Source organism: Canis lupus, chromosome 2, assembly GCF_003254725.2.
Source record: "Canis lupus dingo isolate Sandy chromosome 2, ASM325472v2, whole genome shotgun sequence".
In the NCBI taxonomy this organism is placed as follows: Eukaryota; Metazoa; Chordata; class Mammalia; order Carnivora; family Canidae; genus Canis; species Canis lupus.
The window spans coordinates 15,698,989-15,713,630 of NC_064244.1; the positions used below are offsets into that span (position 1 = coordinate 15,698,989).

Below are 14,642 nucleotides of genomic sequence, written 5' to 3' on the forward strand. Positions count from 1 at the left end.
AGCAAAGAATGAGTATGACTAAGATTTGCTTAAGAAATTTTGGGTAAGGGATACCTGGGTAGCTCAGCAGGTAAGCGTCTGCCTTCCACCTAGAGTGTGATCCCAGAGTACTGGGATCAAGTCCCACATCGGGCTCCCTGCATGGAGCCTGCTTGTCCCTCTGCCTGTGTTTCTGCCTTTCTCTGTGTCTCTCACGAATAAATAAAATCTTAAAAAAAAAAAAAATTTGGGCAAGACTCAAATGATATAGTATAAAATCTGAAGGCAGTGTTGTTAAGGTCTGGTTTATATTCCAGTAAGAAGAGACCAGCAATTTTCTAACGTCTCTGAGGAGCCATTCATGCAAACTTTTGCTTGGAGAAACACAGGTAGTATAAGCTTAGTAAAATGGATTCTGTGTTCAGAAAGACCTAGGCCTTAAATTCTGATTCCACCACAAAAACTGGATTTAACTGAAGGCTTAATTCTCTTATCTATTAAATGAAGCAAATAGTAGTTGATTCTCATGATGTGAAGTTAAATATAATACTATTAAGCTCTTAGCACAGAAATGGATTCATTTCTAAAATAAAAGTATGGGAGGAAAGCCACTGGAAAACAGGTTATATCTTTTAAAAAGTTAAAAAACTCTACAAATATTAAGACAATTATTTTATCCTTCTTTATCCCACTCTTCCTCCAGGTCACAAATCTCAGCCAGTAAGAGAAAACAATCAGCGTATAAAAGTAACACATATGATGGGGGTGCCTAGGTGGCTCAGTCAGTTATGTGTCTGACTTCCCGGTACTAGGATCAAGCCGCCAGTGAGCTCCCGGCTCAGCAAGGGGTCTGCTTCTCCCTCTGCCCTCCCCCCCCATACCCTCTCTGTAAATAAATAAATATAATTTTTAATTAAAAAAATGTTTAAAAGTAGCATAGATGCAACTCCCTCTAGAGTCCTCAATTTACTGAGACTAACCTGCATCTAAGCTGACCCATCATTCACTCCACCACTACTACACGTTCTCAAAGAGGGCTTTTCCTACAATAGAGAGTCTAAAACATTAAACTTGTTTTTCCAGAAGTGAGTGCTTTCGTGCTTTCTTTTCCAAATTTCCCTCAAAAGCAACATACCTTTGGCTGTGATGAAACAGGAGGAGTACTAATCAAAGGTTTGATAGGGACTGTGTTAGTCTGAGGTGTGCTTATTCTTGGAGACACATACGATCTTGGGGATGATGCATCAGAAGTTAAAGACATTGGAGACTGATTAGATGGCTGAGCTGTGAAAAAGTAAAGCAATTAATTAATTCCAAATAAACCAAAACTTCCGTAATATATATGTAGAGGTCTTTCCATCCCTCTACATGCCCCCTGAACACCAGACAGAACACTTAACTGTTTAAAGTCAGAATCTGAAATACTCACTGGAGTCACGGACTAAAAACGAGCTGTGAATTAGAGAAGCACATCCAATGTATGCCTCCTCCAACCTGTTTTTTCAGGCTGAAGCAAGAAGGTAAGCCTGAACTATTCTCACATGGAAGGCATCCTCACCATTCTTATTTGTTCTTTCTTATTCTATATTTAGGCCTGGTTATACCCCTTTATCTCCTGCCTCATGAGGATAACCAGAGAGTTAAGTCTTTGCACTATTATATTTCAATTTCAGAATAAGTGTTTCTGCTCAGTTTATTAGTTTTCAGAATTGGGGCAGGGGGACAAGTCAAAGTGACCAATTCATTTCTTCTTTGTTCCTATATATGCCTCTTTCCATTGGAGGTTTCATGGAGAAGAGAAATAGGTAATTTAAGACAGGACTTGAGCATTTCTGTATCCTGTGGTCAGTCAAAAATCATTAAACATCAAATGTGAACCAAACCAACACTTAAAATATATTCAATGTTTCATAAAAATTGAGGACCTATCAGTTTACACTCAGCTTTAGAGTACATTGACAACTTAAAGTCTGAATTAAATATGTATTACAGATTTAATGGCAATACTGCAAGATAAATGTCAATGTTTGCCTCATCTGGAAAAAAAAAATACTGTATATACTAGTGTTAGAAAAAAAAATCATCAAACATCAGGGGTGTTTGAGTGGCTCAATAGGTTGGGCATCTGCCTTCTGCTCAGGTCATGGTCTCAGGGTCCCAGGATTGAGCCCCACATTAGGCTCCCTGCTCAGCAGAAAGTCTGTTTCTCCCCGCCCTCATGTACATTCTCTCAAATAAATAAATAAATAAATAAATAAAATTAAAAACAAATTACAGGATCCTGTAAAACAAACATCAAATTGTTATAGCTAGTCTCTTCAGAAACCAAAAAGTTTTACCATGAACCCCCTGCTCCAAATTAATATACAATTCTCACAATACCTAAGAAAATGAATACCTTGTGTAGAGAGCTGAGCAGCTTGAGAAATCAAAGAAGTTATGTTGAAAGCAGATGGTCCAGCAGTAAGAAACTTATGAATTATAGACTGCAATGAGGCTTGTGTCACAGCTGCTGTAAGAACTAAACACATATCTTAAATTAAAATAAAAACATAGTGGCACAGTATGGTATTAGTAACAACTTGAAAACTAAAAAAACCCCAAAGAAACTGCAGTGTTTCAAACTAGAACTCTCAAAATAAAAATCTGTAAGATGGTAATAAAATGGGTCCAGAGATAGGAAATGATCAGAGGTAGAAGAAATTTAATGGTTTTTTTTGTAAAGGAAAACAGTAGTTTTCCTTTGCATTAAAATTTGTGTTCAATTTAAGAAACTCCGGAGACTTTTTAAAAACAGTAAAGAGTGTTCCCTGGAAATTCTGATTATACCAGAAATCTATTCATCAATAGCTAAAGGGCTTTTGTAGGTTACCTGAAATTAAAAAGATAAAGGGTAGTTATTTCATGTGAATGCTTTACTAAACAAGGTGACCATTAAAACCCTACATTAGGGCAGCCCAGGTGGCTCAGCGGTTTAGTGCCTGCCTTCAGCCCAGGGCATGATCCTGGAGACCCGGGATCGAGTCCCATGTCAGGCTCCCTGCATGGAGCCTGCTTCTCCATCTGCCTGTGTCTTTGCCTCTCTTTCTCTCTGTGCCTCTCATGAATAAATAAATAAAATCTTTAAAAATAAAATAAAATAAAACCCTACATTAATACCCACTCCAACAATCTTTTAAAGAACAGACATTAAATAAAAGAAGCTAGGTAATTTAGGAACATCATTTATTTTCAAAGCACAAGATCCTTTATTATTGACATTTTCTTATGCTATCATCTCTTCAAACTGCATAAAGTCCTACTTTCCCTAGTAAAACATGTACCTATCAAATAGAATGGCACAGTTATCTTAAGAGAATAAAATCAAAATGCAAGAAAGTACAGTAAGAACAAAATTATTGACCAACTAGCGTGAAATAGCTCCATTTTTAAGATAAAGGAAGAACTTAACCATTTAGCACTACTGTTAAATATATTATGTAACAATGTACACATACTGAAATGGACTATTCTAAACAGAAAATTTTAAAATGCTCTTAAGACTGTTTGAATTTGAATAGCTTGTCAATTAAAACTATATCCACTTTTATTCAGACTTCTTTGATGTTGCTAGCTAAATAGCATACTGAAAAGCAAAGTTGGAATTAACAATATGCTAGAATTTAAGTGTTTTTATATCAGTTTTTAGAAATGCTCTTTAATTAAAAAAAAAAAAAGACATTTATTATACACATTAAGCAGACAGAATAGCTTTATCTCCGGTAAATACCGTACACAGCAAGTCTTGAAAAATATACAGAGAAAAAAAAAAAAAGAAAAATATACAGGAAAAATCCAAGTACTACTAACTTAATTACAATACCAAAGGTTTTCAACAACCATGAGGTTATGATATGAATTTCAAAGAATGACGCTCAAATGTGAATTTCAAAATGAAACAAAAGACCACTCCTAAATTGGGGAATTTACTAACGACACGAAGCAAATAATAATAATAAAACTGTTACCAATTTACCTTCATTTATTTTGGATATGTCCACATTAGAATTATTAAGTTGCAGCGTGGCTTGCAAAGCAGGAAGCAGCTGTCTGAGAAGGTTGGGGTCCTGAAGTAATGGAGGTATCGGTGACTGTGGAACAGGAGAAACAGGGATTGCTGACGCAGATGTTGGAGGTGCAGATGTGGGATTCAGTCCAGAGGCAGAGGATGTGGAAGGAGTTGTGCAAGAATGTGATACAGATTTGTCTCCTGGTGCAGACTCTAAGTAAAAAGGAGATAACAAGGCTGAAAAAAAACTACTTGGAGAAAGCTAGAACCAACATCGAAAGAGCAACTTTCATGTGCCAAACACCAAAAAAAACTACTTGGAGAAAACTAGAACCAACATCGAAAGAGCAACTTTCATGTGCCAAACACCCAACTCAAGTAATTTCATTCCATCTTCCCAAGGTGACACAGGGAGGGGGCTCAGTAAAGATCTACCTACTTAGAATAATAGGGTTAAGTATTTTTATATCCCAATTTCACAGGTGAGAAAACTAAACAAGAAAGATTATGTAACTTGCTTGAAATCACAAAACTTGGTAAAGCAGTGATTCTGCTATATTCATGTCTGATTCTAAAAGTCTCATGTTCTGTTTACTGGTAATGCTGTTTCAAACACAGTTATGTATTAACTACACGTTCAAATAAGCTTCTATTAAGATAAAGGTACAATACAATTCTCCTGGACTTAATTTAAGGTGAAAATGTTTATGACCACAGTAAGAGCCCTCCAAAACATGACAATGACCAGAAAACAAATCAGGATTTAACACCATGGCGAGCACCTCCAATATAGGCTACAGATCAGAAGAATGAAACTCCAACTTTGAACTTTCATACTTAACAATTGAGTTTCCAGATTACATACTTTCCTTCTATAAATATATCTATTTGTCACATTTAAAACTTATTAGCACTAGAAATGATGCTTTTTTAATAGCAACCCATCCACAATACATATATTCAGTATTTTAAATAAACCAAAAATAAATAAATAAATAAAACATGCACGGAAAATGGTCATTATCTGAAAGCTATAATTGCAAATTACATATATAGAGTCAATGCAATCGCAATCAAAACTCCAAAAGCATTTTTGGCAGTATTTGAGAAGTTGATTCTATTAACTTATTTGAAAAAGGTAAGGGCTAGTACGGCCATGAAGTTCATGAAAAAAAAAAGAACACAGCTAGTGAAATGTGTCTTGCCAGTATAAAAACTCACAATTGAAAGAAAACCAATATAAGGTCGATTAAACTTCTGTTATGTGTCTTTAGAACTAGAAGATGAAAACAAGAAGGTATCTTTGACATCTAGACGCAGAAAACTACAAAAAGCAAACCAATTACATTCAAAGCACAGATAAGTATTCTAAGGAACTCCTATAATCAGAAAAGACAAACTACACGAAAGAAAAATGAACAAAAGATGAAATAAAGACATTTCCCAGAAGAAACTGGAATGGCTTTACAATTTTTATAATAATACAATGCTTGTTTCTATTTTAGCACAAAACTAGAAACAAACTAAATGTTCACCAACAGAAAGATGAACACTGTACTTTCATACCATGGAATATTACTAATATAATAACTTTAAAGAAAGAAAAAAGAGGAACAGAGGACCTCTGGATAAAAATATTAAAACAACTAATCAAGATGTTCATGCATATGCTTACAATACTGGCCTAAATATGAAGATTTGCTAAAAATCTTTAATTTTCCATACACACCTATTTCTTGAAGATTTTCAAGTTTGTGTGTGTGTGTGTGTGTATATATATATATATATATATATATATATATATATCTCCCAAATTAAGACTATTATATGATGTATAAAAGTTGCAGGAATACTGCATCTGAATATTACACTGCTACCTAGTAACTGCAAATCCTCATTTCCAATTCTAAGAACTAAACATTTATTAATCTTCATGTCCCCACAGAAGCTGGGAATTACTAGTAAACCTGTCAGTTCTTACATTTATGATGACAGTTTTCTCCAGATCATACTCCTTAAGGGTCAGCTTAGGGGCATTCCTGATTAATGTTTAAAATGAAAACAAGTTCTGCATTTTTACTTTCTGCATGAACCATCAAATTAGTGCTTACATACCTCTGAAATGATCCTTACTCTTTTGTTACTTTTATTGTGGCTTTCTTCTGTTTTTTAACGTATTCTGATGCTGCTCAATCTATCCACACATTTTTAAAATAAGCACAGCTTAAAAAACTCTTGAGTGCTGCCCTTTAATCCAAAAAAGGAAACACCCCAGAAAAGAAAACTATACATATTACCATAAAGAAATAAAGTAACAAAAACTAAATATCCTTAACTCTTAGTTTTAGTAAGTTTGTTTACTCTAAGATAAATTTCTTTTGAAGTTCTGTCAAAGAAGATCACTGAAGAGTAGTATGGAAACCAGGTGATCCTGCTTAATATCTAGGAGACCCTTGAACAGGCAACATCTTTAAAGGCCAGAATTTTTCTATTAAAAGGTTTGAGTATCAGTTTTCAGCAGAAAGCTTATCAGAATTATCTATAAAGCTAAAAACAAAACAAAACAGATACCTGGGCTCCACTCTAATGAACCTGGGGAGGCCCAGGCATATGTTGAAGTTGTAAGAATTCTATAGGTGATTCTGACACCCTAGTTGATTCTGAAAAAACAGGTTAGAGCTTTCAAGGTTGCTTTTCACCTTAAAAACCAAAGGAAACAAAACCAAAACAAAGCAGCATAGCACAAAGGTACAGGAGTGAGTGGAATTAAGGATAAGATGCAAGACAGAAAAGCTAAATCATTTTTCCCAGGTAGGTCTCCTATTTTTTCCATTGAGGTATAACAGACATACAACATTCTAGTAGTGTCAGGTGTTCAACATTCTTATCTATATATACTGCAAAATGATCTCCAAACAGTTACAAAATTATTTTTCTTGCTATGAGAACTTTCAAGACTTAGTTGAAAATATGCAACAGTATTATTATGCACATTATGTCCCCATTGCTTTATAACTGGAAGTTTGTATCTTCTGACTTCCTTCACTTATTTCGTCCCAGCAACCACCAAGCTGTGTGCTCTGTATCTATACACTTGGTTTTGGTTTTTTAGACTCTTCACATATATAAGTATTTCCACACTATTTTAATAATAGCTCCACTCACCTTGTCTCCCTATAAAGACACATCCATACAAATGCCCTTCCAAAACATGTTACATGTTAAACATTTTACATATTACTTTCCTCAATCTATATATATAACTGAGAACAATGTACTGAGTTTAATAATATAAATATGGGATCCCTGGGTGGCGCAGCGGTTTGGCGCCTGCCTTTGGCCCAGGGTGCGATCCTGGAGACCCAGGATCGAATCCCACATCAGGCTCCCGGTGCATGGAGCCTGCTTCTCCCTCTGCCTGTGTCTCTGCCTCTCTCTCTCTCTCTCTGTGACTATCATAAATAAATAAAAATTTAAAAAAAAAATTAATAATATAAATATAAAATGCTACTCTGTAAGGTAGTCTTAAAATATTACTAAAGAAAGGTATTGGTTGGGTACCTCTCCTGTGTTTTGAATGCCCTAAAAGAGATCTATTAACGTTACCCAGTATCTTCTATTATATAGTTTATTGTCTTTCCTTTCTTGCAGAACTTTAACAACTTCAGTAGGGGGATTTTGTTGTATTTATCTCTATAGCCCTGGTACGAGAGGACATGACACCAAGATGGCATCAACATGTACTTGTTGAATGGGTACCTGATCCTGCAGTAAAGGCCCAGGTCCACGTACATGCATTCTCCCTCTAATCTCTAAGTATAGAATTTATGATAATACGGAGGAAAGTCTAAGATCTCCATCCTAAATAACTGACAATTACAGCTTTATGCTACTTTCATAAAAGTAAGGAACTATATGTAGTCTTAGAGATAAATTTAACTTATTTAAGCTTATTTTAAATAACCCTATAAAATACTCAACCTTTCTTTTAAAAAACACAGAGAGGAAATGGAACTATTTGGAATAAACAGTAATGTCATCAAATATATATTTTTATCAAACTAAACAAATAAAAACTTGGGTCTTTCAAAATAAAGACCAAGAAGTAAATGTAGGTAAAAGAACAGTTTTTGCATTACAAAGCCATTTCTATAGGCTCTTCCACTTTTAAAGAATATCATCCTCCAGTCTCATTCCTTAAATGTAAACTCTCCCCAAGCAAATCTAGGTTCCTTTGAGCATTTTTTTCAATCTCTTACACACCTATTTTAAACTTAAACTAAGTCACTTTCCCTTCTGATTATTTCTAAGACTTACAGATCTCTAACCAACTCTTTACTATAAACTTTAAAATTTTATCCTCTCATTTTTGGTATATATGCTTTGACAAAATTTTTCTTTCCCCTTATACTTGTATGAATTATTCACTTACATTTCCAATGCTTACCAGTAGGGGGCATAATCTACTAAAGACTAAACTTCAGAGTCACCTAAAAATCTGTTACTATACCCTAATTCTTTTATGGTTTAAAGTTAATATTCACCTCTTCTAAATCTAGGCCCCCATCCAAAATATCCAAGAGCATAAACCAAAGTCAAAATCTATTTTTGACCTACATTTTTCTGGCACGCCAAATAATTCCTTCTAGATCTACAATAAGATCTAAAGACACTGCACTTAAAAAGGGTAAAAGGTACCATACTACATTTCTAATCATTAATTTCCTCTGATGCTTGGAGAGTTGCTGTAATAATATTCAGGGGAACATGTGAACAAAGCTCAAACTACTGTTGCAAGAAGGGCAGTTTGTTTTGTTCTGTTTTGTAGTAATGGTGTTACACTGAAGATTACAACATGGGGAAGTTACAAAGGAAACAAAGTATTCAAAAGTAGTAGGAAAAAATGTAATAATAAGGTACCTAGGTGGCAGTAACCTGGTATATAATCTGTGATTTTCACTTATTTTTAATTTGATAATTCATGAATATGTTAAATCACATATCCACCCAGAACCTTTTCTATGCATTTTACAAACGTACAGAAATATGGTGATGTAAAATATGTTAAGATATATTTTTGCACCTTGCTTTTTTATTCAACTGAGGAAATCTTTATGCTATACATGTAAAGGATAAACATACTCTGAAATTTATTCATGAGAGACACAGAAAGAGAGGCAGAGACACAGGCAGAGGGAGAAGCAGGCTCCTCGCAGGGAGCCTGATGTGGGACTTGATCCCAGATCCCGGGGTCACGATCTGAGCCGAAGCAGGTGCCCAACCATGAGCCACCCAAGCATCCCCGTATTGAAACTTTTAACAGATTTTATTAAAGGGATTCCTCTAATAACCGACATACACATTCCCACCAATTGTGCTTCCCCACATCCAGCTGTTAACTGTCACTAATCTTAAAGGTGAAAAATCTTATTTTAATCTTAATTTCCAATATGCACTGATAATCTTTCTCTTGAAATTTTTTAGCCTGCTAAAATATATATAACATAAAACTTACTACTTTAACTACTTTCTAGGTTTACAACTCAGGGCCATTAAGTATTTACAAACTGTTGTGCAAACATCACATAGCACTATCCATCTCCAAAACCTTTTCATCTCTCCAAACGAAATTCTGTCACCAATTAAACAAGGGCTCATCATCCCACTCCTTAGTAGCCACTATACTACCTCCTTTCAGCATAAGGTCTTCAATTTCATCTATGTCACAGCAGCATGCGTCAGAATTTCCTTCCTTTTTAAGGCTGTATGTCTAGCTAATATATATTTTTTAAAACCTGTAACAGCTGATGGACACCTGAACCATTTCCATCTTTTGGCTATTTTAAATAACAATGGTACAAATATCAGTGTATAACCACCGGTTTGATTCCCTGGCTTTCAATTCTTCTGGTTATATATCCAAGCACAGAATGGTTTGATCCTATGGTAATTCTAGGTTTCATTTTTTGAGGAACTGCTAAACTGTATTCCACAGGAGCTGCATCATTTTTCATTCCTAGAAGCAATGTACAAGAGGTCTTAAAAAAATAAAAATAAAAAAAAGAGGTCTAATTTTTCCCACATCCTCAAAAACATTTATTTTCATTGCTGTTTGTTTTCATAATAATCATCCTATGGGTGTGAAATGTTTTTTTTACTGTAGTTTTGATTGCTTTCCCTGATGCTGAATGCCTTATGTGCTTACTGGCTGGCCTTGGAGAACACGTCTATTCAAGTCCTTTGCCCATTTTTGAGCTAGCTTGTTTCATTTAATTGCTCAGTTATAGGATTTCATATATTCTAGATATTAATCCTTTACTGGATATAGGATTTACAATTTATTTCCTCCTACTGTATGGGTTGCCTTTTGACTCTAGAGTGCCCTCTGATGCACAAAAGCTTTTAATACTGATGAAGTCCGTTTTATCTTTTTCCTTCGTTGCCTGTGCTTTTTGTGTCACATCTAAGAAATCACTACCAAATCCAACGTCACACAAATTTTCACCCGTTTCCTTCTTAGAGTTTTTATAGTTTCAGCTCCTAACTTTAGGTATTTGATCCATTTTGAGTTAACTTTTATAGCTGTAAGCCAAGGCTGGCAATTTTAATTTCCTCTTCTATAACTGCTTGTTCATATCTACTGCTTATTTTTTCTATTAGATTGTCTTTTTTCCTACTGTTTTGACGTATTCTTAATGAATCCTTAACATATTGCTATACGTGTTGCAAGTATTTTCTACCAATTTGAGATATGTCTTGTGTTTAAATTTATCAACATTTTTTTTTAAAAGGCAAAGGCATACTGGATCTTGATTTAAAAAGCCCTTCCCCACCCCTCAAATTATAAATAGTATATTCTTTCATCACAGCTATTCCCCCTGTCCCATTGTTAAAAGTGCCATCTTAGATTAACTAGCATAATTTTAAAGTTATAGACTAATACAGACTAAATTCTTCTACTAACGTATTCAGTTATTCAACAAAATTTGAATCATGGGGGGCCTGCATGGCTCAGTTAGTTGAATGCCTGCCTTTGGCTTAGGTCATGATCCCAGAGCCCTGGGATCCAGCCCTGCATCCCTGCATCAGGCTCCCTGCTTGGTGGGGTGTTTCTCCCCTGCTTGTGCTCTTTTACTCCGTCAAATAAATTTTTTAAAATCTTAAAAAAATTTGAGTCACTAACACATCTGTAACCAGTTTTCCTAATTTTCATGAAGAGTTTAGTAATCCTAAAAATTATTTTAAAGTAAAGCAAAGGAGTGAGGGCTGAACATGGCCCACTCAAGTTAGTTAATGACCTACTACACTAGCTTATAAAAGGCTAGTACTGCCTTAATGCATACTGAAATCTTCAGGTTCATTTAAATTTCACTCAGTCTACATACCATCAAGACACAAAAGCAAAGTTTATTCCAAGTGACTCACACCTCACATTAATGACTAATCCCCCCTCCCGTTAGATTGAGTGCGGAATTAAGTAACCACATTAAGGATTTAGATGCAAACTAGCCCTCAGCAGATTAGCATTACTCAATGAATAGGTCTGCTTCTTTGGTTATTTTGCCTTACTTTTCAAGTTTGTTTATGCTAATAAATCATAACTCTAAAATTACTAAGTAAGAAACTTATTAATTAAGGTCATTAAACTCCTCTCACTCTGGCAGTTATTTGGCCAAAGCAATGGTTTCCTGCCTATTTTGTCATTTCATGAATCTGGAAGAAAGGGTAGAGTTAGATACAATTTAGAACAGTCTATGGGCGACTGAAGAGGCTCCTGGATGACTTCTCATCCAGGTTCCAGTTTCCAACTCCTGGTTTTGGCTCAAGCTCCTTGTCAGGCTCTGCACTATGCTCTGTAGGAAGTCTGCTAGAGATTCTTTCTCCCTCTCCCCGTTAGTCCCCCAGTTCATATTCTCTCTCTTGCGCTGTATAATAAATAAATAATATATATATATACATATATATATATGAGGAATGGTTAATGGGATACCAACTGATAAAAACCAAGTTTTAGGTGTTTAAGTATATCATTGTCTCTATCACTCTGTTATATGGTTGTCCAATAAAGTAATATGCCAAGAGATGTTCAAATGTTATCCTAACAACAAATACAGATCTAAAAGAAGATGCCTGACCTTGTTTCACCCTACCTAACACCAGGATTGTTTCCTACAAAACCAGAGCTTCAGATTTTCCACACTCTGTCTCTCAAGCAAGCACAGACTTTGAATTTATCCTTTAAATTAATTAATTTAGTTGCTTCTTCTCAAAAGGCACACTGGCATTAAACAGATCTAAATCTTTAGGTTTACAACAATTATAATACTCTTCTTTTTCTCCAAATACATTTCTTAAACCATGAACTACTGTAAGTGCTTTCCAAGCCCTTAACACACACACCATTACCATTCTCTGTTACTTATCCATCTACAAGTATTGATGGTCTATTATTTTTTCCAGAACTAGGGATAGAGCAGTGGGTCATAATGACAAAGATCTTGCTATTATTTAACACAGCATCTTACCATGGACACCCCCAGATAGAGCCTAGCCATACTATTAGCACTTACAACCAAGAGTCCAAAAGTCTGATATTACCCAATCATCAGCCTTTTAATATAAATTATTTGTTAAGGAAAACTCAAACAAGGAAATCAGTATATTGATAACAGTCAATAAAAAGGCTTAACTTAAAGAACATGGATGTGCCTGAGAGAAAAGAAATATTTCAAATTAATGGACACTTCACAAATTTAGACCAACTAATGAACAGTTTGAAAATAGTAGTCTTCATTTATACACAAGGAATACTTGGGAAAATTATACAATTTTTCCTATTTCAATAGTCAACTGCAAGGTAACCAAGTTTCTTCCTGTAAGTTTAAAATTACCATATGTAAAAGTTTTAGAAAAAGTTTGTGATTAGCAAATATACTTTGTAGTATTAAAATGGAATCATCTAGGATTTGTTACCAATTTTTAATTACTGGGGTTCAAATTAATATAGATTTGTGTCTTTCGTTACCCTAGGGTTTTATGGAAATAACATGAATTTTGGAGAAGCTGCCTCTAACATCATGTACTTAAACAGTGGCAATGTTCAGGTTCTTCTTATCTAAAAGATACACCATCTTTGCAATACTGTCTTAAAAAATAAACTAAAATATGTAGTAAACACTTAGCACCAAGCCTGGTACACAGTTAATTTTTAATGGTATTTGGACAGCCCTGGTGGCTCAGTGGTTTAGCGCAGAATTCAGCCCAGAGCGTGGTCCTGGAGACCCCGGATTGAGTCCCACGTCGGGCTCCCTGCATGGAGCCTGCTTCTCCCTCTGCCTGTGTCTGTGCACCCCCCACCCTCTCTCGCTCTCTCATGAATAAATAAATATTTAGAAGAAATTTTTTTAATGATATTTTAAAAATTTGTCAGGAATGGTGAAGCATGGAGGGAGAAGGTAGTATAGGTGAACCAAGTTCAACATGTAATTAATACCTAACTCTAAACAGTTTAATTAAGTCAACTAAAATTACAATATGATAGGTGCTATAATAATAAATAAATATAACAGGGAGAGGTTTGGGAAACACAGACTGAGAGAGCATAACTGACGCTGAGAACCCAAGGGCATTGGAGCTGCCTCTTAAAGAGCTCGACAGGATGGAATGTTAGAGCATGTCCTTTTTCAGCGAAAGCTCACAACAAGAATGGATATAACATGCCCAGGATATAACAGGCTGCAAGCAGACTGTCAGGCACTAAGAAGTATGGACGTATCCTGTGGATAATGGAAAAGTATTAGAAGTAACACAATCCAATCTAAATTTTATAATGAAACAACTGTCAGTGAATAGTGTGGATGGAAGGATGCAGAACAGTTATTAGAAGGCTTTTTCAAGAGAGATGCCTGGAGTTTCCATAGTAGTGGCGACAACCAGAGAAAGGATAGAGAAGGCGGAATCCAAGATCTGCTGACAGGTCAGTAGACAGAGATGAGGACAAATTCTAAAGAACAAGAAACAGTTGGGAGGACAGTGTAGTTACTTACCAAGAATCTGAGAATAAGCTGTGGGGAAAGGGAGGCATTTGGGACACAACAAGTCCTTATTGAAATAAAGCAGATAAAAGGTAGGAGTCAGAAATAAAGATTTGGGAGTCACTTTTGTAGATAAGACTGCCTGGCAAAAGAGAACATACTGAGCAAGAAAAAAAGAAAACAGTAAAAGGATGAACAATACTGGTTATTTAGGGGGCAAGAAGAGAACTAGAATATTGAAAAATAGCATTATTCCAGAAGCCAGTGATGGAAAGAATTTCAAAAAGGAGGTAAGAGCTAAGAATTAAATTAACAAGAGAGAAATGAGATAAAGATATTTTTTTTAAAAAAGATTCTATTTATTTGAGATTTTAAAAAGGTGTGAGAGAAAAAAAAAAAAAGGTGTGAGAGACAGAGGGAGAGCACAAGTAGGGAGGAGGGGCAGAGGGACAGGGACATGCAGGCTCCCTGCTGAGCAGGGAGATGGTTGCAGGGCTCAATCCCAAAACCCTGGGATCATGACCTGAACCAAAGACATTTAACTGAGTCACTCAGGCACCCCAAGATAAAGACTTTTAAAA

At 35.4% G+C, this 14,642-nt stretch overlaps 1 protein-coding gene across 10 annotated transcripts in view; it reads right to left on the reverse strand.

The window, feature by feature from the left end:
• Positions 1-14,642, reverse strand: part of WAC (WW domain containing adaptor with coiled-coil) — an 85,274-nt gene that overhangs the window by 10,340 nt on the left and 60,292 nt on the right. For all 10 annotated transcript variants that reach the window (XM_035713373.2, XM_035713367.2, XM_049100324.1 and 7 more), the window contains 3 exons: positions 3,995-4,240; positions 2,378-2,500; positions 1,115-1,263 (listed from right to left, as the gene is read on the reverse strand). In XM_035713373.2, the coding sequence (XP_035569266.1) occupies positions 1,115-1,263; positions 2,378-2,500; positions 3,995-4,240 (518 nt within the window). The remainder of the gene's footprint in view (positions 1-1,114; positions 1,264-2,377; positions 2,501-3,994; positions 4,241-14,642) is intronic.